We start from the raw sequence: 26,222 nt of genomic DNA on the forward strand, positions 1-26,222 counted from the left end.
TTCCTTGGGAAGGGCCTTTCCGGCATCCTCTTCTCCGGCCGCCATGGCCGTAACAAAGACCAGAAGGACCAAAAGAGAAGAAACCAGATCGGGCTTATTCAAAAGAGGAGAAACCCTACCAATGTACACGTCACAAGATTCACCCACCGCCGCCCATCGTGGCCACCGGAGGCAGGGGAGGAGCCGGTGCAGGGTGTGCTAAGGAAGTTCAAGGAACAAGAAAACGGCACAAGGGAAGTTCAAGGAACAAGAAACAACACAGAGACTAGTCGCCGCAGATCCAAGTCCGGAGCCCGGAGCTCAGCTCTTAGAGGGGAAGGTGCCGGTTTGAATGGGGTCTTTGCAGATGAACGTCAACACTCAGGGCCTGTTTGTTTTCTTTAGGGGGAGGAGGGGCTGTTGAATTGGGGGTATTGTTAACTTTATAAGTACTCCCTCCATAAAAAAATACAAAAACATTTATAGATCACTAAATTAGTGATCTAAACGCTCGAATACAAGAATGTTTATATCGAAATACAAGACTGTTTATATCACTAAAATAGTGATCTAAACGGTCTTATGTTTCTGATCTAAACGCTTGAAATACAAAAACTTATATTTCTTTACAGAGCAAGTACCGAATCTTCTCAAACAAAAATACCACATCCGGACAAGCCCGGGGCTGTTTTGTTGAATCGTTCGTGATTCAAACAGAATGGACACGTTTCATATGATGATTCAACCATTAACAAGAAAGCAAATAACTATGAGACTTTGAGGCGATGATGACTTCGCTTGGGGATTCGTGACTTGTAACGGTGGCATTGGCAAGTGGGGCAGCAACACAGGCGAAGTACGAAGTCTTAGCTTTCAGAATGAAAACCCAAGATCTGAAGGTATTATTTTGAGAACGTGAATTTTCTTCAGGTGAAAATCTAAAATCTATGATAAGATGATGATGGGGCTTGTACACTGTTTCCTTTTTAGAGGCGTCGTTTTTGAAGAATTTAGACTTTGAGTGTTTCTTGGGACTTTGAGTGTTTCTTAGTTGTGGTTCGTGCTGCAACTACAAGGAATTAATCACTATAGCAGTTTCTTTCATTTAATTTTTCTTTTTTTTTCTCTTTTGGGTGTGTGCATATGTGATGTCTTTACAAGATTACATTGTTGCAGAGGCTAGGTGTAATTGGTATTTCCTTGATATTAATATATTCACTTTGTCAAAAAAAAAACATACTGCACCATTAGCTTAGCTAGCACACTACACTATCGAGTGACTGAAATTGACAGTGTATATTGCGGAGTAACCGAAATTGACAGTGTATATCGCATCCAACATTACCCTCGAGTTACAAGATTTGTTGCACATTCCACCATTAACAGCAACCAAACAAGATTCAGCTAGTAAGGAACACAGCTCCATCTTGCTGCATCCAACAACCAAGCCAGTGCAGAAAGCATAATATCCAGGTAGTGACAGGTTTACTGTTTATTTCTTAATACAAAACTACATTACTGTGAGCTTAACAAGTCAGATTCACTGGCTGCTAGATTCGTCATGCTCTGGCTGCATCTGGTTCAGCACAAAAGCTCCCTCGAGGTTTTTATGCACCTCAGCTTTCATTTTCTCCTCCTTGGTCCCTCTCTTCAGTTTCATGAGGATATCAAACTTGGCGAAGTCTTCAACCACCTGGTCATGGTAGCAGCAAGTAAAGCTGAGATGAATATTACTACTCGTGAAGGAGTTGAAGTAGAAGAACAATTACATAAAACAAACCTCAGCCTTGGCGCGAACGATTTCAACAAGTTCATATGGGAGAAGGGAATTCGACCTCTGCTGGATTGATTTCACAGCATGGCTTGCAGCATCTTTGACTACAGGATCATGCACAGGCACATCACGCCATCCAGGCTCATGTCCACCTGAAATTGGTTTGAGTTCAATACAACAAGTACTTGACAAGACCATATTACGGGAAGCTAAACTATATAAGACCTAACATGTACCACAAGTTCATGTCTACTATTACCATCCATATCATATGCAACATCTGATATTCAATGACTTCCTAATTTAACCACTTGGCATCAGGTTTTATCTTGTTCCCTGTTACAAGTCTCGAGCAGAAAAAGTGAACATGCCAAAGAAGAAAATAGGCTGGTATGACATTCGATGCCACTTCAGAAAGAATATGTGAAGTTCTTACAGAAAGAAGCGTCATACAGTTAGAACATGTCTTTTCTCAATAACACTTCTTTACCCCTACCCCCCTCTGCTCACATGGTTAGATTAGATGTCGCAATTACACTATCGGAAATAGGGAGAATGTAACAACGAAATTGCTTCACACACGACACTACTCGCACAATCTGCAGACGATAGCATCAGCAAGGAAAAAAACAATTCCTCTCCTGCCTGCAGCTTTGCTGTTGGCGCTGCGATCGTGCATGCATCGGCCGCAATATATCGGGTGTATAGCAGCGTTCATGTAACAAATTACTTGAATAATTTGGACAAATGCCGAGATAGTGTGCAACATCCAGTTATCCACTTTTACTTCTTCTAAAATCAGTTCGTGTATCAGGTTACATGAACAGAACGCCTTTACTGTCAGAAAGTAGGAACATTGTTTCAATGCTGGGGTGAACTACAAACTGGTATGAACACTTGCCAAGTCGTGGCAAATATTTACACTTATGTGAGCTAATACTTGAATTTCATTTGGAAATCAAGATGTGCTGATGTGAACATAACACTACCAAACCTCATCATGATAGTCAAACTACTACATTGGCAACATACGATTTTCTACCATATGAAAGTAACTATGAAAATAACAACTTGTGTGCCTGCATTTGAACCAAATGTCCTGATCATCAGAATTATGTTCATTTTGATGAACTCAACAGGTCGACAGCACTTCGTAGACCACACCAGTGGCGGAGACAAGCCCCAGGCTGCCCGGGCGGCGGCCTGGGTCGTGAGGCTTGGCTCCTTTGTTTACTGTAGCAGATTTTACACTGTTTAATACTGTACCAAGTGATTGGCCTGGGGCTTGCCCGGGTCGTGGCTTGATCCTAGCTCCGCCACTGGACCACACATCAGCTGTCCAATTTCGACGAACAATTATAGCCGTCTAACTAACTCCCAATCCAGAAATTAGTGATGAAGTTAGTTCATGTTATGTATGCTTTGGGCTAATATTATGGATGGTCATCATCATTGGTACGTAAACCATCTTCACAAACTCACCTAATATTATGGCCTTCTCTTTAATGCACAATTGACATGAGCTGGAGCAGTCTAGTGATTTTGTTCTATTGTTTGATTATCAGTTGAAGCTCCAAGGATACTATCATAAAGTAAGACTGAACCTATGAAGGAAACAGGTTTGTTGGATAAGCCTACAAATCCCAAATACTAGAGCAGCTCAAATTCTCGTGCCAAAAATTGATTCCAAGCTATCCCCACAACCCTATTTGGGTGATCTGGAACAGTGATTTTGAATGAAACCACCTGAACGAATACACATGTAGTTCGCAAGGAGGGCATATCCAATACCAGGCAAATAGGCATTTCTACAAACACCTACGACTCGCCGCATCACAAGTATCTTAATAAATAACACATATACAGGAATAACACAAGCAACAGCAAGCAACGGACAGATCGCACCGATGAAACCAACGGGAGCGTACCTCTCTTGGCGCCGAGGTCGGAGATGGTGAAGGAGGTGGCGTCCCCGGTGTGGCGGAACTCCTGCAGCTCCTTGAAGTCGAGCCACGGCTTGACCCAGACCTTGGCCTCGTACACCTTCTTCCGCCCGGCCTCAAGCGCCTCAAGCGTGAGGTGGTGCAGCGTGCCGGCCACCGTCTGCTCCTTGGCCTCCACGACCCGCACGAACTCCAGCAGCGCGTTCTGCAGCGCCACCACACACACACACACAACTCACATATGAGTACCCAAATCGACCGCGCCAGTTCATCACAGCAGCAAAAATAGCAGACCATCCGAGGAGGGGAGAGAAAGGGGAGGATGAGTAGTCAAATCGCGTCACCTCGCGCTTGTTGTGCTCGTCGACGGCGAAGCGGGCGAGGCCGTCGGTCTCGAGGCTGTTGGCCGCGGCGGGGTTCTCGCTCTTGCCGCCGAGGACGTGGCTGGCCATGGCTCCGATGGCGAGGGAGGCGGAGCCGACGAGGAAGAGGAGGGCTAGAGCGGCGAGGAGGGCAACGGGAGCGGAGGAGGCGGGCCGCGTCGCAGCAACGCGCATGCTCTGCCGGAGGAGTCCTTTGCGGTTTCGCTTTGCTTCGTGATGACTGCGTGTGCGTGGGTGGGGTTTGGATTCTGCACCGAGGAAGGGAGAAGGAACCGAAGTAAGCAACGCAAGGGGCGTGGAGTCGGGGTCTCGTCCCTCCCTCCCGTCGGCGCGGGTCAGGTCGGTTGCGGTTGCGGGACGTGTCGCGACGCGTGGAGGCTAGGCACGGGATCCACGAATGGACGGTGCCAGCACGTTGCTTAGGATGTAAGCGATGAAGGAATTAAAATCGCTTTTGCTGGTAGGCCGGAGTAGCCGGGCCAGCGTTTTTGGCAAATTTTCTTGCAAACCGCTACAAATTTAACATCAGTTTTCCTAAAAAGTAATTAACGTCAGATATTTAGGTGTGGCCGTATGGGAAACGTTTGTATTCACTCGGCTGATCTTTCGATGCGCGTCAACCGCCTCTGTGGGCGTTCGATCTGTTTTGATTGACGGCCAGGAGCCATCCTCATCTACTTCACGTTCTTGCAACTCCACCCATATTTTAGAAGCACTTCTGCATCTCAGCACTTGCTACAGACGGACTACATGGCCACCTACACGTGTGCTTGCCCGTGCTCGCCAACGGCCCCTTCGACAACCGTCGTTCGCGGGCGAGGGAGGCCTTCGCCGTCCCAATTCCATCCCTCATCTTTTCTTTCGCCGCCTCACTTGTTGTCGCCCGGGCAGCCGGCCGCCCTACCGCTCACATCCCCGTGCCCTGTATCTAGATCGGGATCGCCAAGCCACCACCCGACGTCGGCGAAAGTGCCTGAGACCCGCGCAACCCAATTGTCGTTTCAGTGGCCCGCGGTGCAGCGCATGGCCTCTTCGTCGATGATGTAGGTGTCGGGGGAGCCCTCCCTGCTGATCCGTCCCGGCCCCATGCGGCAATTTTTCTGAAACAAAGCCATTGTTGCAATAGTTGTTTTTAAACAAAACTCTTGTTGCAAAGAAGGGACCCATACGGAGAGATGCTTTTGCAACGTCACCAATGTTTCCGAAACAAAACTCTTGTTGCAATAGTCGCCCATGTGTTTCTGAAACAAAGCCATTGTTACAATAGTTACCGGTGTTTCCGAAACAATACCCTTGTTGCAAAGATAACCTAGGTATGGTATAAATCTGTTGAGATTTTAGGCATCGCAAATCTGATGCCTAAGAATGGGAAATTACATTATTGCGAGCATGGCACGCCGGGCCAGCTTCTTCTCTTTTTGGCAAATTTTCTTGCAAATCGCTACAAATTTAACGTCAATTTTTCTAAAAATAATAATTAACGTCAGATATTTAGGTATGGTATAAATCTGTTGAGATTTTAGGCATCGCAAATCTGATGCCTAAGAAAGGGAAATTACATTATTGTGAGCATGGCACGTCGAGCCAGCTTCTTCTTTTTTTGGCAAATTTTCTTGCAAATCGCTATAAATTTAACGTCAGTTTTTCTAAAAAAATAATAATAAACGTCACATATTTAGGTATGGTATAAATCTGTTGAGATTTTAGGCATCCCAAATCTGATGCCTAAGAATGGGAAATTACATTATTGCGAGCATGACAATTTTCACCAGCAAACACGTTAAGTCCTTGTTAGGTTTAAAAATATGACATTAGATTTATCATGCTTAAAAATATGATGTCAAACCGATATGTCATTATGATCCGTAAGTACGTGAGAGAAACCAAAATACTCTTTTTACATAAACAACCAAAAATACATTAAAAATACATTGAAGCTTATAAGAGACATGTGTGTGAAGCAATCGCACGAGTCAGTACTAACAACTGGCTATGCAACATCCCTAAAAAGAACTTGCATTGCAACAAGGGACGTGAATGTCACACATGTATACACACATGTTTGTCACCTGACAAAGTAGCGGATCATGTCTTCATCCCACCGCTTACCAACTCCGCGACAACCGCCGCCGACGAATTGCAGGAGCTGATTGCCACAAATGACACAGGCAAAAACCATAGCCAAGGCCTCGACTTGCTCCAGGAACTAGATGCTAAGGTTGAACATGCCGCAGAATATATTTTTTTTGAAAGAAAAGGTAGAGATAGTCTACCTTGTGCATTCAAAACGGGGTAAACCCGAAAGGCCAAAGGCCGATTACATGAAGGTGGTGAAAACGTGCACTGAGAGTGCAGCAGGCCACCACCAAGCCAGTTAAGAAGAGGTTACATGAGGCGGAGGGGGGGTTGAGGGAAGCAGTGCTAGGGAGTTACAAGAAAGTCGGCCCAACCTAAAAGTGTGCAGCGATCATCCGCCACTCTGGCACGCGAGCTCCATAGTCTAAGAAGATCAGAAACCTCGTGGAGTGCACGTGTGGCATGCCAGTTGTCCTTGTCGAAGACCCGATCATTCCATGCCCTCCATAATCCAACAACGCCCGCCGCGAGCAAAACATTCCAAAGCTTCCCATAAGAATCAGCTGATGCGCGGCAGCATAAGAAATCTTTCAGTGAAGATGCCGTAGTGGCAGGTGTAAGAAGTCCCGCCTTACCCCACACTTTGTCCGCGAGCTTACATCGCAGGACGATATGATCAATGCTTTCCACTGCTGGGCAGACATCACAACCATTATGTGGCGCAATGGCCGTCCAATGCTTGTTCATCATGTTATCCTTGGTGTTTAGTCTACCTTTGAGAGCGATCCATAGAAACACTCTGTGCTTACGGGGTATGATAGGATCCCAAATGTTTGGGGCCAGTTGGCACTCCACACCTCTGAAGGCAAGTAGATCAGAGAAGTATTTGGTCGAAAGCTTTCCATTCGTCGCCGTAGGTGTTCTGGTATCCCCCTAGAAGGGTCTGGTTGCACGGAATGCAGGAAGCCAAGCAAGGTTCCAAGCTCTGTTGAGGCGGTGTTGGATAAGTTGGGGTGCAAATGAAGTGTCCATTGTCCTTCTCTGAATTGCGAAACCACCGTGCAGTGCTTGGAGGAGGCGAAGGAGAATAGCACAGGAAAAGCAAACCGTAGCCTGCCACATTGAAGCCAGTGGTCAAACCAGAAGGAGATCCGGGTGAAGTCACCCAGCTTACATTGTGTCGAGTGAAGAACAAGGTGCAGCGATGATTTCAAGCATTTCCACATGGTGGTATCTCTGCTATGCCGGAGAGCTGCGATCTCCTTCTGACAGTACTGTGTGACGAACCAAGTAAAGCATGGGACTTCGTTGTGTTGTAGAATGTTAGTCATGAGCTTGCATATCATTGCCATGTTATGTGCCCTGAGGTCTCTAATTCCCAAGCCTCCATTCATCCTGGGCGTAATCACCGTGTCCCATGCAACCAAGCAATGTCCCCCTTTTGCTGAGTTTTTACCTTGCCAAAGAAAGCCTCTTAAGATTTGTTCCAGCTTCTCTATCGACTGCTTGGGCCATAGGAAACATGCCATGTAGTAAATATGTGGGCTAATCGCACAACAAGAGCAATTATAATTTCCATGTGCAAGGAATCATTGTAGCATTTTCCAAATATGAAAGTGATAAATATGAATTGTCGAACCCACAAAAATATAAAAGTAAGATCAATATTCTCTCAGGTCCTATCCACCACCGATACAACCCTATGTATACCGAGTGTTTGCTTTTATCTAGAAACGAGAAATAAAACTACTTTGTGGGTATAAAGAGGATAGCTTTTGCATGATAATGGAGAATTAAAACATAAAAATAGGTGCTTCCTAAATAAAGTTAAATTATATTATAATATATTACAAATAGTGAATGTGGAATAACAATGTTATGATGTGCGGAGTTGTCCCTAGGCAATTACTAGTTAGCAAGTTTTAATGTGGGAGAGGCATCTGCTAGCATGTCATCCCTTACTTGAATCTCTATGCACTTATGATTGAAACTATTGGAAAGCATCCCCAACAACCAAAGATATTAAGGTAAAATCCAAACATAGCATTAAGATTAATTGGTCCCCCTTCAATCTCGTATGAATCAATTTTTATGGTTGGAAGAAGCTTATGTCGCTCTCGTCCTTCAATTCATAGTCCTATCAACATACAACTAACTCTGTAGTGTGATCCACGCTCACGCTCATATGATAGGCACCAAAGAACAATAACATAACCACAAGCAATTTAAATCAAGAATCATAGCAATTCATCAATTGACCATAGGACAAAAAAAATCTACTTAAACACAATAGTAGTGACCCAAGTCTTTGGATAATAATTCATAGCACAAAAACACCATGTTCAAGTAGGAGATTACAACGGGTTGTAGGAGAGTGGACCACTGAAAATAGATGAGGGAGGTGATGAAGATGATCACCGCGACGATGGTTCCCCCGGCGGCACTCCGGCGCCACCGGGAGAGAAGGGAAAAGAGGCTCCCCTCCGGCTTGTGTTGGGAAACATAGCATGCAATTTCAAAAAAATTCCTACGCTCACGCAAGATCTATCTAGGAGATGCGTAGCAATGAGAGGGGGAGAGTGTGTCCACATACCCTCGTAGACCAAAAGCGTAAGCTTTTGACAACGCGGTTGATGTAGTCGAACTTCTTCTTATTCCGACCGATCAAGCACCGAAGGTACGACACCTCCGAGTTCTGCACACGTTCAGCTCGATGACGTCCCTCGAACTCTTGATCCAACAAAGTGTCGAGGGAGAGTTCTGTCAGCACGATGGCGTGGTGACGGTGATGGTGAAGTGATTCGCGGAGCGCTTTGTTGGAAATATGCCCTAGAGGCAATAATAAAATGGTTATTATTATATTTCCTTGTTCATGATAATTGTCTATTGTTCATGCTATAATTGTGTTATCTGGAAATCGTAATACATGTGTGAATACATAGACCACAACATGTCCCTAGTGAGCCTCTAGTTGACTAGCTCGTTGATCAACAGATAGTCATGGTTTCCTGACTATGGACATTGGATGTCATTGATAACGGGATCACATCATTAGGAGAATGATGTGATGGACAAGACCCAATCCTAAGCATAGCACAAGATCGTGTAGTTCGTTTGCTAGAGCTTTTCCAAATGTCAAGTATCATTTCCTTAGACCATGAGATTGTGCAACTCCCGGATACCATAGGAGTGCTTTGGGTGTGCCAAACGTCACAACGTAACTGGGTGGCTATAAAGGTGCACTACGGGTATCTCCGAAAGTGTCTGTTGGGTTGGCACGAATCGAGACTGGGATTTGTCACTCCGTATGACGGAGAGGTATCTCTGGGCCCACTCGGTAATGCATCATCATAATGAGCTCAATGTGACCAAGTGTTTGGTCACGGGATCATGCATTACGGTACGAGTAAAGTGACTTGCCGGTAACGAGATTGAACAAGGTATTGGGATACCGACGATCGAATCTCGGGCAAGTAACGTACCGATTGACAAAGGGAATTGTATACGGGATTGATTGAATCCTCGACATCGTGGTTCATCCGATGAGATCATCGTGGAACATGTGGGAGCCAACATGGGTATCCAGATCCCGCTATTGGTTATTGACCGGAGAGTCGTCTCGGTCATGTCTGCATGTCTCCCGAACCCGTAGGGTCTACACACTTAAGGTTCGGTGACCCTAGAGTTGTAGAGATATTAGTATGCGGTTAACCGAACGTTGTTCGGAGTCCCGGATGAGATCCCGGACGTCACGAGGTGTTCCGGAATGGTTCGGAGGTAAAGATTTATATGGGAAGTCCTATTTTGGCCACCGGAAAATGTTCGGGATTTTTCGGTATTGTACCGGGAAGGTTCTAGAAGGTTCCAAAGTGGGGCCCACCTACATGGGGGACCCACATGAACGTGGGTAGTGGGGGCAAGGCCCCACACCCCTGGTCAAGGCGCACCAAGATCCCACCTTAGAAGGAATAAGATCATATCCCGAAGGGATAAGATCAAGATCCCTAAAAAACGGGGATAACAATCGGTGGGGAAGGGAAATGATGGGATTTATTTTCCCCACCTTTGCCAACGCCCCAATGGACTTGGAGGGCAAGAAACCAGCCCCCTCCACCCCTATATATAGTGGGGAGGCGCATGGGAGCAGCACCCCAAGCCCTGGCGCCTCCCTCCCTCCCGTGACACCTCTTCCTCCCCGCTTGCGCTTGGCAAAGCCCTGCCGGGATCCCGCTACTTCCACCACCACGCCGTCGTGCTGCTGGATCTCCATCAACTTCTCCTCCCCCCTTGCTGGATCAAGAAGGAGGAGACGTCCCCACTCCGTACGTGTGTTGAACGCGGAGGTGCCGTCCGTTCGGCGCTAGGATCATCGGTGATTTGGATCACGACGAGTACGACTCCATCAACCCCGTTCTCTTGAACGCTTCCGCGCGCGATCTACAAGGGTATGTAGATGCACTCTTTTCCCTCTCGTTGCTAGAAGACTCCATAGATTGTTCTTGGTGATGCGTAGAAATTTTTTAATTTCTGCAACGATCCCCAACAGTGGCATCATGAGCCAGGTCTATGCGTAGTTTCTATGCACGAGTAGAACACAAACTTGTTGTGGGCGTAGATGTTGTCAACTTTCTTGCCACTACTAGTCTTATCTTGTTTCGGCGGCATCGTGGGATAAAGCGGCCCGGACCGACCTTACACGTACGCTTACGTGAGACAGGTTCCACCGACTGACATGCACTAGTTGCATAAGGTGGCTAGCGGGTGTCTGTCTCTCCCACTTTAGTCGAATCGGATTCGATGAAAAGGGTCCTTATGAAGGGTAAATAGAAGTTGGCATATCACGTTGTGGTTTTACGTAGGTAAGAAACGTTCTTGCTAGAAACCTATAGCAGCCACGTAAAAACTTGCAACAACAATTAGAGGACGTCTAACTTGTTTTTGCAGCATATGCCGTGTGATGTGATATGGCCAAAAGGATGTGATGAATGATATATGTGATGTATGAGATTGATCATGTTCTTGTAATAGGAATCACGACTTGCATGTCGATGAGTATGACAACCGGCAGGAGCCATAGGAGTTGTCTTTATTTTTTTGTATGACCTGCGTGTCATTGAATAACGCCATGTAAATTACTTTACTTTATTGCTAAACACGTTAGCCATAGAAGTAGAAGTAATCGTTGGCGTGACAACTTCATGAAGACACGATGATGGAGATCATGGTGTCATGCCGGCGACGAGGAAGATCATGGCGCCCCGAAGATGGAGATCAAAGGAGCAAAATGATATTGGCCATATCATGTCACTATTTGATTGCATGTGATGTTTATCATGTTTTACATCTTATTTGCTTAGAATGACGGTAACTTAAATAAGATGATCCCTCGCAATAATTTCAAGAAAGTGTTCCCCCTAACTGTGCACCTTTGCGAAGGTTCGTTGTTTCGAAGCACCACGTGATGATCGGGTGTGATAGATTCTAACGTTCGAATACAATGGGTGTAAGCCAGATTTACACACGCAATACACTTAGGTTGATTTGACGAGCTTAGAATGTACAGACATGGCCTCGGAACATGGAAGACCGAAAGGTCGAGCATGAGTCGTAGAGAAGATACGATCAACATGAAGATGTTCACCGATGTTGACTAGTCCGTCTCACGTGATGATCGGACACGGCCTAGTTGACTCGGATCATGTTTCACTTAGATGACTAGAGGGATGTCTATCTGAGTGGGAGTTCATTGAATAATTTGATTAGATGAACTTAATTATCATGAACTTAGTCTAAAATCTTTACAATATGTCTTGTAGATCAAATGGCCCACGTTGCCCTCAACTTCAACGCGTTCCTAGAGAAAACCAAGCTGAAAGATGATGGAAGCAACTATACGGACTGGGTCCGGAACCTAAGGATCATCCTCATAGCTGCCAAGAAAGATTATGTCCTAGAAGCACCGCTAGGTGACGCACCCATCCCAGAGAACCAAGACGTTATGAGCGCTTGGCAGCAGCGTGCTGATGATTACTCCCTCGTTCAGTGCGGCATGCTTTACAGCTTAGAACCGGGGCTCCAAAAGCGTTTTGAGCAAAACGGAGCATATGAGATGTTCGAAGAGCTGAAAATGGTTTTCCAAGCTCATGCCCGGGTCGAGAGATATGAAGTCTCCGACAAGTTCTTCAGTTGTAAGATGGAGGAAAATAGTTCTGTCAGTGAGCACATACTCAAAATGTCTGGGTTACACAACCGCTTGACTCAGCTGGGAGTTAATCTCCCGGATGACGCGGTCATTGACAGAATCCTTCAGTCGCTTCCACCGAGCTACAAGAGCTTTGTGATGAACTTCAATATGCAGGGGATGGAAAAGACCATTCCTGAGGTATATTCAATGCTGAAATCAGCGGAGGTGGAGATCAAAAAGGAACATCAAGTGTTGATGGTGAATAAAACCACTAAGTTTAAGAAAGGCAAGGGTAAGAAGAACTTCAAGAAGGACGGCAAGGGAGTTGCCGCGCCCGGTAAGCCAGTTGCCGGGAAGAAGCCAAAGAATGGACCCAAGCCTGAGACTGAGTGCTTTTATTGCAAGGGAAGTGGTCACTGGAAGCGGAACTGCCCCAAGTACTTGGCGGACAAGAAGGCCGGCAACACCAAAGGTATATGTGCTATACATGTTATTGATGTGTACCTTACCAGAACTCGTAGTAGCTCTTGGGTATTTGATACCGGTGCGGTTGCTCATATTTGTAACTCAAAGCAGGAGCTGCGGAATAAACGGAGACTGGCAAAGGACGAGGTGACGATGCGCGTCGGGAATGGTTCCAAGGTCGATGTGATCGCCGTCGGCACGCTACCTCTACATTTACCTACGGGATTAGTTCCAAACCTCAATAATTGTTATTTAGTGCCAGCTTTGAGCATGAACATTGTATCAGGATCTCGTTTAATTCGAGATGGCTACTCATTTAAATCCGAGAATAATGGTTGTTCTATTTATATGAGAGATATGTTTTATGGTCATGCCCCGCTGGTTAATGGTTTATTCTTAATGAATCTCGAACGTAGTGTTACACATATTCATAGTGTGAATACCAAAAGATGTAAGGTTGATAATGATAGTCCCACATACTTGTGGCACTGCCGTCTTGGTCACATTGGTGTCAAACGCATGAAGAAGCTCCATGCAGATGGACTTTTGGAGTCTCTTGATTACGAATCATTTGACACGTGCGAACCATGCCTCATGGGTAAGATGACCAAGACTCCGTTCTCCGGAACAATGGAGCGAGCAACCAACTTATTGGAAATCATACATACTGATGTGTGCGGTCCAATGAGTGTTGAGGCTCGCTGTGGCTATCGTTATGTTCTCACTCTCACTGATGACTTGAGTAGATATGGGTATGTCTACCTAATGAAACACAAGTCTGAGACCTTTGAAAAGTTCAAGGAATTTAGAGTGAGGTTGAGAATCAACGTGACAGAAAAATAAAGTTCTTACGATCATATCGTGGAGGGGAATATTTGAGTCACGAATTTGGCACACACTTAAGGAAATGTTGAATAGTTTTACAACTCACGCCGCCTGGAACACCTCAGCGAAATGGTGTGTCCGAACGTCATAATCGCACTCTATTGGATATGGTGCGATCTATGATGTCTCTTACCGATCTACCGCTCTCATTTTGGGGCTATGCTTTAGAGACTGCCGCATTCACTTTAAATAGGGCTCCGTCGAAATCCGTTGAGACGACACCGTATGAATTATGGTTTGGGAAGAAACCTAAGCTGTCGTTTCTAAAAGTTTGGGTATGCGATGCTTATGTCAAGAAACTTCAACCTGAAAAGCTCGAACCCAAGTCGGAAAAATGCGTCTTCATAGGATACCCTAAGGAAACCATTGGGTATACCTTCTACCTCAGATCCGAAGGCAAGATCTTTGTTGCCAAGAACGGGTCCTTTCTGGAGAAAGAGTTTCTCTCGAAAGAAGTAAGTGGAAGGAAAGTGGAACTTGATGAAGTACTACCTCTTGAACCGGAAAGTAGCGCAGCTCAGGAAGATGTTCCTGTGGTGCCTGCACCGACTAGAGAGGAAGTTAATGATGATGATGATCAAGGTACTTCGGATGAAGCTCCTACTGAACTTCGTAGGTCCACAAGGACACGTTCCGCGCCAGAGTGGTACGGCAACCCTGTCTTGGAAATCATGTTGTTAGACAACGGTGAACCTTCGAACTATGAAGAAGCAATGGCGGGCCCAAATTCCGACAAATGGCTTGAAGCCATGCAATCCGAGATAGGATCCATGTATGAAAACAAAGTGTGGACTTTGGCAGACTTGCCCGATGATCGGCGAGCGATAGGAAACAAATGGATCTTTAAGAAGAAGACGGACGCGGATGGTAATGTTACCATCTATAAAGCTCGACTTGTCGCTAAGGGTTATCGACAAGTTCAAGGGGTTGACTACGATGAGACTTTCTCACCCGTAGCGAAGCTGAAGTCCGTCCGAATCATGTTAGCAATTGCCGCATACTATGATTATGAGATATGGCAAATGGACGTCAAAACGGCATTCCTTAATGGCTTTCTTAAGAAAGAATTGTATATGATGCAGCCGGAAGGTTTTGTCGATCCTAAGAATACTAACAAGGTATGCAAGCTCCAGCGCTCCATCTATGGGCTGGTGCAAGCATCTCGGAGTTGGAACATTCGATTTGATGAGATGATCAAAGCGTTTGGGTTTACACAGACTTATGGAGAAGCCTGTGTTTACAAGAAAGTGAGTGGAGCTCTGTAGCATTTCTCATATTATATGTGGATGACATACTGTTGATGGGAAATGATATAGAATTTTGGGAAGCATAAAGGCCTACTTGAACAAGTGTTTTTCAATGAAGGACCTTGGAGAAGCTGCTTATATATTAGGCATCAAGATCTATAGAGATAGATCAAGACGCCTCATTGGTCTTTCACAAAGTACGTACCTTGACAAGATATTGAAGAAGTTCAATATGGATCAGTCCAAGAAGGGGTTCTTGCCGGTATTGCAAGGTGTGCAATTGAGCACGGCTCAATGCCCGTCCACGACAGAAGATAGAGAAAAGATGAGTGTCGTCCCCTATGCCTCGGCCATAGGGTCTATTATGTATGCCATGCTGTGTACCAGACCTGATGTAAACCTTGCCGTAAGTTTGGTAGGAAGGTACCAAAGTAATCCTGGCATGGAACACTGGACAGCGGTCAAGAATATGCTGAAGTACCTGAAGAGGACTAAGGATATGTTTCTCGTTTATGGAGGTGACGAAGAGCTCGTCGTAAAGGGTTACATCGATGCTAGCTTCGACACAGATCTGGATGACTCTAAGTCACAAACCGGATACGTGTATATTTTGAATGGTGGGGCAGTAAGCTGGTGCAGTTGCAAGCAAAGCGTTGTGGCGGGATCTACATGTGAAGCGGAATACATGGCGGCCTCAGAGGCAGCACAAGAAGCAATCTGGGTGAAGGAGTTCATTACCGACCTAGGAGTTATTCCCAATGCGTCGGGCCCGATGACTCTCTTCTGTGACAACACTGGAGCTATTGCCCTTGCCAAGGAGCCCAGGTTTCACAGGAAGACCAGGCATATCAAGCATCGCTTCAACTCCATTCGTGAAAATGTTCAAAATGGAGACATAGATATTTGTAAAGTACATACGGACCTGAATGTAGCAGATCCGTTGACTAAACCTCTCCCTAGAGCAAAACATGATCAACACCAGAACTCAATGGGTGTTCGATTCATCACAATGTAACTAGATTATTGACTCTAGTGCAAGTGGGAGACTGTTGGAAATATGCCCTAGAGGCAATAATAAAATGGTTATTATTATATTTCCTTGTTCATGATAATTGTCTATTGTTCATGCTATAATTGTGTTATCCGGAAATCGTAATACATGTGTGAATACATAGACCGCAACATGTCCCTAGTGAGCCTCTAGTTGACTAGCTCGTTGATCAACAGATAGTCATGGTTTCCTGACTATGGACATTGGATGTCATTGATAACGGGATCACATCATTAGGAGAATGATGTGATGGACAAGACCCAATCCTAAGCATAGCACAAGATCGTGTAGTTCGTTTGCTAGAGCTTTTCCAAATGTCAAGTATCATTTCCTTAGACCATGAGATTGTGCAACTCCCGGATACCATAGGAGTGCTTTGGGTGTGCCAAACGTCACAACGTAACTGGGTGGCTATAAAGGTGCACTACGGGTATCTCCGAAAGTGTCTGTTGGGTTGGCACGAATCGAGACTGGGATTTGTCACTCCGTATGACGGAGAGGTATCTCTGGGCCCACTCGGTAATGCATCATCATAATGAGCTCAATGTGACCAAGTGTTTGGTCACGGGATCATGCATTACGGTACGAGTAAAGTGACTTGCCGGTAACGAGATTGAACAAGGTATTGGGATACCGACGATCGAATCTCGGGCAAGTAACGTACCGATTGACAAAGGGAATTGTATACGGGATTGATTGAATCCTCGACATCGTGGTTCATCCGATGAGATCATCGTGGAACATGTGGGAGCCAACATGGGTATCCAGATCCCGCTGTTGGTTATTGACCGGAGAGTCGTCTCGGTCATGTCTGCATGTCTCCCGAACCCGTAGGGTCTACACACTTAAGGTTCGGTGACGCTAGAGTTGTAGAGATATTAGTATGCGGTTAACCGAAAGTTGTTCGGAGTCCCGGATGAGATCCCGGATGTCACGAGGAGTTCCGGAATGGTCCGGAGGTAAAGATTTATATATGGGAAGTCCTATTTTGGCCACCGGAAAATGTTCGGGATTTTTCGGTATTGTACCGGGAAGGTTCTAGAAGGTTCCGAAGTGGGGCCCACCTGCATGGGGGGACCCACATGAACGTGGGTAGTGGGGGCAAGGCCCCACACCCCTGGTCAAGGCGCACCAAGATCCCACCTTAGAAGGAATAAGATCATATCCCGAAGGGATAAGATCAAGATCCCTAAAAAAGGGGGATAACAATCGGTGGGGAAGGGAAATGATGGGATTTCTTTCCCCCACCTTTGCCAACGCCCCAATGGACTTGGAGGGCAAGAAACCAGCCCCCTCCACCCCTATATATAGTGGGGAGGCGCATGGGAGCAGCACCCCAAGCCCTGGCGCCTCCCTCCCTCCCGTGACACCTCTTCCTCCCCGCTTGCGCTTGGCAAAGCCCTGCCGGGATCCCGCTACTTCCACCACCACGCCGTCGTGCTACTGGATCTCCATCAACTTCTCCTCCCCCCTTGCTGGATCAAGAAGGAGGAGACGTCCCCGCTCCGTACGTGTGTTGAACACGGAGGTGCCGTCCGTTCGGCGCTAGGATCATCGGTGATTTGGATCACGACGAGTACGACTCCATCAACCCCGTTCTCTTGAACGCTTCCGCGCGCGATCTACAAGGGTATGTAGATGCACTCTTTTCCCTCTCGTTGCTAGAAGACTCCATAGATTGTTCTTGGTGATGCGTAGAAATTTTTTAATTTCTGCAACGACCCCCAACACGCTTCGCCTAAGCACTACCTGAATATGACCGGAGGCGTAAACTGTGGAGGGGGGGGGGGGGGCGCCGCACACGGCTAACAATGTTTGTTGTGTGTTCTAGCGGTGCCCCCCTTCATATATATAGGTTGGAGGGGAGGAGAGGCAGCCAAGGGGGCGCCCCAAGTAGGAGGAATCCTACTTGGGCACCTCCCAATTCGGCCTCCCCCCTTTCCTATTCCTATCCGGAGTAGGAAGGGCAGAGGGGGAAGGGGGAATCCTATTCCCTTTTCCCTTTCCTCCTTCCCCTTTTCTTCTCCAATTTGGCCAGCCCATATGGGGGGGGGGGGTGCACCAGCCCATTTGTGACTGGTGTGTTTCCCCTCTTGGCCCATAAGGCCCATATAGTTTGCCGGGGGTAGCCCGGAACCCCTTCCGGTGACCCGATACGTACCCGGTAACCCCAGAACACTTCTGGTGTCCGAATACTATCGTCCTATATATGAATCTTTACCTCTCAACCATTTCGAGACTCCTCGTCATGTCCGTGATCTCATCTGGGACTCCGAACAACATTCGGTCACCAAATCACATAACTCAAATAATATAAATCATCATCGAACGTTAAGTGTGCGGACCCTACGGGTTCGAGAACTATGTAGACATGACCGACAAACCTCTCCGGTCAATAACCAATAGCGGAACCTAGATGCTCATATTGGCCCCCACATATTCTACGAAGATCTTTATCGGTCGAACCGTTATGACAACATACGTTATTCCCTTTGTCATCGGTATGTTACTTGCCCGAGATTCGATCGTCGGTATCTTCATACCTAGTTCAATCTCGTTACCGGCAAGTATCTTTACTCGTTCCATAATGCATCATCCTGTAACTAACTCATTAGTTACATTGCTTGCAAGGCTTATTATGATGTGCATTACCGAGAGGGCCCAGAGATACCTCTCCGATACTCGGAGTGATAAATCCTAATCTCCATCTATGCCAACCCAACAAATACCTTCGGAGATACCTGTAGAGCATATTTATAATCACCCAGTTACGTTGTGACATTTGATAGCACACAAGGTATTCCTCCGGTATCCGGGAGTTGCATAATTTCATAGTCAAAGGAATATGTATAAGTCATGAAGAAAGCAATAGCAATAAAACTTAACGATCATTATGCTAAGCTAACGGATGGGTCTTGTCCATCACATCATTCTCCTAATGATGTGATCCCGTTCATCAAATGACAACACATGTCTATGGTTAGGAAACTTAACCATCTTTGATTAACAAGCTAGTCTAGTAGAGGCTTACTAGGGACACTATGTTTTGTCTATGTATCCACACATGTATAAAGTTTCCGGTTAATACAATTCTAGCATGAATAATAAACATTTATCTTGATATAAGGAAATATAAAATAACAACTTTATGATTGCCTCTAGGGCATATTTCCTTCAGTCTCCCACTTGCACTAGACATAACTCTTTACGACGAACTCTTTATCACCTCCATAACCGAGAAATATTTCCTTAGTCTTCGAAGGATAATTTTGACCACTGTCCAGTGATCTACTCCTGGATCACTATTGTACCCCTTTGCCAAACTCATGGCAAGGTACACAATAGGTCTGGTATATACCATGGCATACATTATAGAACCTATGGCTGGGGCATAGGGAATGAATTTCATTCTCTCTCTATCTTCTGCCATGGTCGGGTGCTGAGTCTTACTCAACTTCATACCTTACAACTCAGGCAAGAACTCCTTCTTTGACTGGTCCATTTTGAACTCCTTCAAAATCTTATCAAGGTATGTAATCATTGAAAGTCTTATCAAGCGTCTTGATCTATCTCTATAGATCTTGAAGCCCAATATGTAAGCAGCTTCACCGAGGTATTTCTTTGAAAAACTCCTTTCAAACACTCCTTTATGCTTTCTAGAAAATTCTACATCATTTCCGATCAACAATATGTCATTCACATATACTTATCAGAAAGGCTGTAGTGCTCCCACTCACTTTCTTGTAAATACAGGCTTCACCAAAAGTTTGTATAAAACCATATCCTTTGATCACCTTATCAAAGCGTATATTCCAACTCCGAGATGCTTGCACCAGTCCATAGATGGATTGCTGGAGTTTGCACACTTTGTTAGCACCTTTAGGATGGACAAAACCTTCTGGTTGCATCATATACAACTCTTCTTTAAGAAATCCATTAAGGAATGTAGTTTTAACATCCATTTTCCATATTTCATAAAATGTGGCAATTGCTAACATGATTCGGACAGACTTAAGCATCGCTACGAGTGAGAATATCTCATCGTAGTCAACACCTTGAACTTGTCAAAAACCTTTTTCGACAAGTCTAGCTTTGTAGATAGTAACACTATTATCAACGTCCGTCTTCCTCTTGAAGGTCCATTTATTCTCTATGGCTTGCTGATCATCAGGCAAGTCAACCAAAGTCCATACTTTGTTCTCATACGTGGATCCTATCTCAGATTTCATGGCCTCAAGCCATTTTGCGGAATCTGGGCTCATCATCGCTTCCTCATAGTTCGTAGGTTCATCATGGTCTAGTAACATGACTTCCAGAACAGGATTACCGTACCACTCTGGTGCGGAACGTGCTCTGGTTGACCTACGAGGTTCGGTAGTAACTTGATCTGAAGTTTCATCATCATTATCATTAGAGTCCTCTCTTGTTGGTGTAGGCATCACGGGAATGGTTTTCTGTGATGAGCTACTTTCCAATTCGAGAGAAGGTACAATTATCTCATCAAGTTCTACTTTCCTCCCACTCACTTCTTTCGAGAGAAACTCCTTCTCTAGAAAGGATACATTCTTAGCTACAAAGATCTTGCCTTCGGATCTGTGATAGAAGGTGTACCACTACTGCAGGTTGCTTATAACGCGACACTACGATCAGAGACCCTTTCACGAAACTGTGTGCGATGCACTAATCGCAAACGGGGATGTAAAAAACCCGTCAAAAAAGGTGCAAAATGTTTGTGATGGAGGATGCATCAAACACGGTTCAGATTTTAGTTGCGTGTCCGATGCAGGTCATACGGTTCAGTTCAATGAACTGTTTGTGATGATGAGGAACAAAAGAAACGGGCAGCCAGATGAAGGTGTGTGCGATATACAGCATACGGTTCACTCGGATGAACTGTTTGTGATTAGGCAACACAAAAGAAATGGTCAGCCAGATGAAGGTGTGTGCAATATACGACATGCGGTTCACTCGGATGAACTGTTTGCTTTGAGCCAAGAGAACATAAACGGTTCAATATAACAAGATGTGTGTGATACGCGGTAAACAGGTCTGTAATCGGAAATGTGTGCGAAGATCAATAATAAAACAGACGATTGCTGCTAATAAGCCATGTGTGTTGTGGGCAAACGCTTGGTGGTATACAATTGTCAGGGATTGATCAAATCATCACCGACGGGTTCCCCAGGACAGTCTGTTTGCGATGTCATTGCACACAGAACAACAACATATGTACTTATAATTTATAAGGACTTGATTCCATAAACAGATTGAACATCGAATTACATATGTGGCTAGTATACACATGACCTTTTCACACACGAAAGTACGTTCCAAAATGCCTAGGAAACTCAAATAATGTATAAAAAGGCAAAACAAACCGTGAATAATTTCATATTTTTAGGATGACACTACTATAAATAGTTGCATGTTGCCTCTGTAAAATAAATCAAGGCGGGAAGAGACAGCGTATGTCGTTTCGCACACATAGGTGACAAGGTCCCTCTCGGAACCATCAGCCTTTTTGAGAGAAGCTCCGGTTTGTAAGAAGTTTGTACCAAAACTTGTCACAAATTGGACTAACAGTAACAGTGATGTTCTTTCCCTATGTTGTGAATGCTTATAATATTTATGTCTTAATGAAAGAAATGGCAAGCCATTGGCCCAGTATGAAAGAAAATATGGGTCAAAACCGAGTTGAAAAGGGAAACAATATCTAACTCTAGCTTACAAACAGTACAAAAGCACGAGGATTAATTGCTCATCAGGTTTAGACAAAATCCAGATTGAACATGACAATGACATCTAACTCAACCAAAGTTTTCGGCAGTCACAATCAAATGGATCGGTCTGATCCATAAAATAAAGATCCCCGGCCAGAAATTCTACTCGTACATGATGACAATCTGTTGTAAATAGAAGCCGAGCACGATCAGAAGCCCTTAGGTCCACTGATACGTCTCCAACGTATCTATAATTTTTGATTGCTCCATGCTATTATATATTCTGTTTTGGATGTTTAATGGGCTTTATTATACACTTTTATATTATTTTTGGGACTAACGTATTAACCCAAGGCCCAGTGCAAATTGCTGTTTTTTTGCCTATTTCAGTGTTCCGCAGAAAAGGAATATCAAACGGAGTCCAAACGAAATGAAACCTTCGGGAGCGTGATTTTTGGAACAAACGTGATCCAGAGGACTTGGAGTGGACGTCAAGAAATCAACAAGGAGGCCACGAGGCAGGGGGCGCGCCTACCCCCCTGGGCGCGCCCTCCACCCTCGTGGGCCCTTCGTGGCTCCACCGACCTACTTCTTCCTCCTATATATACCTACGTACCCCGAAACCATCGAGGAGCAGCACGAAAACCTATTTCCACCGCCGCAACCTTCTGTACCCGTGAGATCCCATCTTGGGGCCTTTCCGGCGCTCCGCCGGAGGGGGAATCGATCACGGAGGGCTTCTACATCAACACCATAGCCTCTCCGATGATGTGTGAGTAGTTTACCACAGACCTTCGGGTCCATAGTTATTAGCTAGATGGCTTCTTCTCTCTCTTTGGATCTTAATACAAAGTTCTCCTCAATGTTCTTGGAGATCTATTTGATGTAACTCTTTTTGCGGTGTGTTTGTCGAGATCCGATGAATTGTGGGTTTATGATCAAGATTATCTATGAACAATATTTGAATCTTCTCTGAATTCTTTTATGTATGATTGGTTATCTTTGCAAGTCTCTTCGAATTATCAGTTTGGTTTGGCCTACTAGATTGATCTTTCTTGCAATGGGAGAAGTGCTTAGCTTTGGGTTCAATCATGCGGTGCTCGATCCCAGTGACAGTAGGGGAAACGACACATATTGTATTGTTGCCATCGAGGATAAAAAGATGGGGTTTATATCATATTGCTTGAGTTTATCCCTCTACATCATGTCATCTTGCCTAATGCGTTAGTCTGTTCTGATGAACTTAATACTCTAGATGCATGCTGGATAGCGGTCGATGTGTGGAGTAATAGTAGTAGATGCAGGCACGAGTCGGTCTACTTGTTGCGGACGTGATGCCTATATACATGATCATGCCTAGATATTCTCATAATTATGCAGTTTTCTATCAATTGCTCGACAGTAATTTTTTCACCCACCGTAATACTTATGCTATCTTGAGAGAAGCCACTAGTGAAACCTATGGCCTCCGGGTCTATCTTCCATCATATTAATCTTCCGACAACTAGCTATTTCTATCTCCGTTTATTTTGCAATCTTTACTTTTAACCTTTGCAAGTGGCCGTGAAGGGATTGACAACCCCTTTATCGTGTTGGTTGCAAGGTTCTTATTTGTCTGTGTAGGTACGAGGGACTTGCGTGTGGCCTCCTACCGGATTGATACCTTGGTTCTCAAAAACTGAGGGAAATACTTACGCTACTTTGCTGCATCACCCTTTCCTCTTAAAGGGAAAAACCAACGCATGCTCAAGAGGTAGCATCCACCTGAAACTTCTTTTTATGTTGTTCAACACTTGCAGTCGTAAGAAATTTCTTGTCGAAAAACTTAATCCTCATGGACAATGGTGCCCTCGCATTCAACATGAAGAATGTGACAAAGCTAGTGTTTGCATTGTTGGATGCATATCCTTCCAGTGTTACTGTCTTCAAATGAATGTCATGAGATCTGAGAAAATCCCAGTGCTTATTGAACCATCATTTGGTTATACCTTTTTCTCCATGTGTTAGTGCCTAAATAGAGATGTAGATTGAAAACAGTTAATGTCTAAAAATATTATGTTGAAAGAGTGATAGCTCAATGATTAATTATAGTACATTATATATGGGCTTTCAATGTGCGTGAAATCATCACCTTTATATACAAATTCTCCAGACATGGAAAGCATTGCAGCAAGCCAATAATCGTGTTCAGATCAAAACATACTGATATGTAAGGTCTTGATGGAATCCACCACCACTGATAGGATGGACAAGCTCTTCATTGAGCATAGAACATAATATTAGTACCAAAAGTGTACTCCAAGATGATACTTAACTTATGCGCACAAATGAAAAAGGCAGATTACAAAAGTTTATGTGAATAATATACAGTACCTCAATAGGTGTGGAGCCAAACACCATTTTGAACCATCTAAAAGGATCACGAATTGCACCCAAGGTCTCCAGTTTAGGCGCAGAGACTATAGTTATTTGCGCAGGTACTATACCAGAATCAAGGAGCAACCTTTGAAGTGAAGGGGCATCTTCGATGATGAGATCATGTCCAAAAAAACAAATTCCCATGCTTAAAAGGTGGGGCGACTTTATTTTGAGACAACGGATATGAATTTCCATTGCAAAAGCAAGCAGCAAGCGCTCCAGGGTAGGGCAGCTGGAGTGGATGATGCTGTGCAGTGCGGCCTCCGACAGATCAACCACCACAAGCGCAAGTTTTTTTAGCAATGGGAGTCGAAGCATTTGTACCAGATTGTCTGCTAGATGGCACCGGGCAAAGGTGGCGGTGTGGAGAGAGGAGGAAAACCACGTGATGGACATCGGTGGTGAGGGCACAAATACATCGGTTCGTGGTATGTCACATACATAGTCATGGTAGAACTCAAACTGCTGGAGTTTATCGAATTGACGGGATGTCAGCCAGGCAGCCACCGTGCAGGGTATGTCTAGCAGGTAGCAAGTCGGGATGCAGATGCATTGAACGGAGCCCCTGTGGGAGGAGATAATGGCTCCGGGGAGTTCAGAATCATCATCGATAGATAGCTGACGACAGTCGAGATTAAGAGGCGCGGTGCGCCACAGAGTGCGCCACCGAGATGCGAGGACTTGTGTGCGGCAGCCATCCTTGGTGGGGAGAAGGGAGATGATCTCCCTGAGGATTCCATCTGGGAGATCGCTGATGCGGTCCGCCGGAGATTCTACTGGTTCCTCAGGTCCAGGGGCGCTTCTGGCCGCACAGCCGGGTCCAAGATCTACATCCGGCGGCGGCGCTGGTCGGAGCCTCATCTGTGTACATACCAATCTGAAAGAAAAAATGGCATAACATGTAGGACATTCGAAATCAATTCTCAAGATCAGGAAGAAAAAAAGGCACAAACATATATGTAGGACATTCAAAATCAATTCTCAAGATATGGCCACGAATTATTAGCACGCAAGCTAACCCTATTCGGATTATTAGCAAAAATCATTTGTATAGAACAAACAATTAATCACTAACTCTATACGGATAACATTCAAACAATCAATACACTACGTGCATCTAACGGATCTTAATTACTCTGATTTCATGGACTGAGAGAACATAACCATAGGATTTGTATTCCAAAAAAATTATAGAGGGGCAGGGCGGGGGGGGGGGGATTAACCAGATAAAACACTTGATATGTTTGCCGCACAAATGGGTATATAGATGACTAACCGGTTTTTCGTCGAAGTCGCAGTTGTTGCCGGAGTTGCTGTTGACCTCCGGCTCCGACTGGGGGGGGGGGGCAGGACGGCGCCGACGAAGTTAGGGTCGTGCTGCTGCCCGCGCGAGACCTCGTTGGTGGCGACGGAAACCTCTGTGGCCAGCTTCACGCGTTGTGCAGGTGCTTCACCAGCCCCGACGTCGCCACTCCCTCCGATGGTGCGCTTCGGCGGCATCGTCATACACTCCAGAGTCCAGACGTTGGTGACCACTATGGACCGGGGGTGCGGCCGCCTATTATGGCCGGCGGCTCGGGCGCGCAATTGATACGGACCAGTGGGAGCGAGGCAGGCTGCGGTTGAATGTTGTCTCGCCTCCCGGTGAGCCTGCGCGACGGACGTCTGCCATTCCTATCATCATTTCACACAGCTACTCGCACGCCCCCCCTCAATTCACACACCTGCACACACACCTCCCCGTCTGCCTGTGCGGCGGACTGCTCGCATGCGTCCCGTCAACTCACGCCTGCTCGCACGACACATGGGGCGTGTGGCAGCACGTATATTTTTTGGTTTATTTTCTGCCGCTTTACTGCTTCACTGAACCGTTTGCGTTGAAGAGATGCACAAATCCTGTGTTGAACATCTCGCACGCTTCCTGGTGAACCTGCGCACCGGACGAGTTTTGAATTTACTAGAATTTAAAAACCAGGTATCTCAATGTTTTGCCGGCAATCAACGGTGCCCTGGTGTTTGAAATTCATTCCCATTTCTTGCATGGGACCTAAGCATGCACCCAAGGACACATATTTGATTTTTCAACCAATTTAATGC

At 45.4% G+C, this 26,222-nt stretch overlaps 1 protein-coding gene across 1 annotated transcript; it reads right to left on the reverse strand.

Annotated features, from left to right (window-relative positions):
• Positions 1-1,256: 1,256 nt before the first annotated feature.
• On the reverse strand, positions 1,257-4,373 carry LOC123078150 (cysteine proteinase inhibitor 12). The gene is made up of 4 exons (XM_044500553.1): positions 4,041-4,373; positions 3,682-3,901; positions 1,760-1,905; positions 1,257-1,672 (listed from the first exon to the last, which is right to left on the reverse strand). Exons 1-4 carry the CDS (start codon positions 4,251-4,253, stop codon positions 1,520-1,522), a joined length of 732 nt encoding a protein of 243 aa, XP_044356488.1. The 5' UTR covers positions 4,254-4,373; the 3' UTR covers positions 1,257-1,519.
• Between the last annotated feature and the right edge of the window lie 21,849 nt (positions 4,374-26,222).

This window comes from Triticum aestivum, chromosome 3D, assembly GCF_018294505.1.
Source record: "Triticum aestivum cultivar Chinese Spring chromosome 3D, IWGSC CS RefSeq v2.1, whole genome shotgun sequence".
Lineage (NCBI taxonomy): Eukaryota > Viridiplantae > Streptophyta > Magnoliopsida > Poales > Poaceae > Triticum > Triticum aestivum.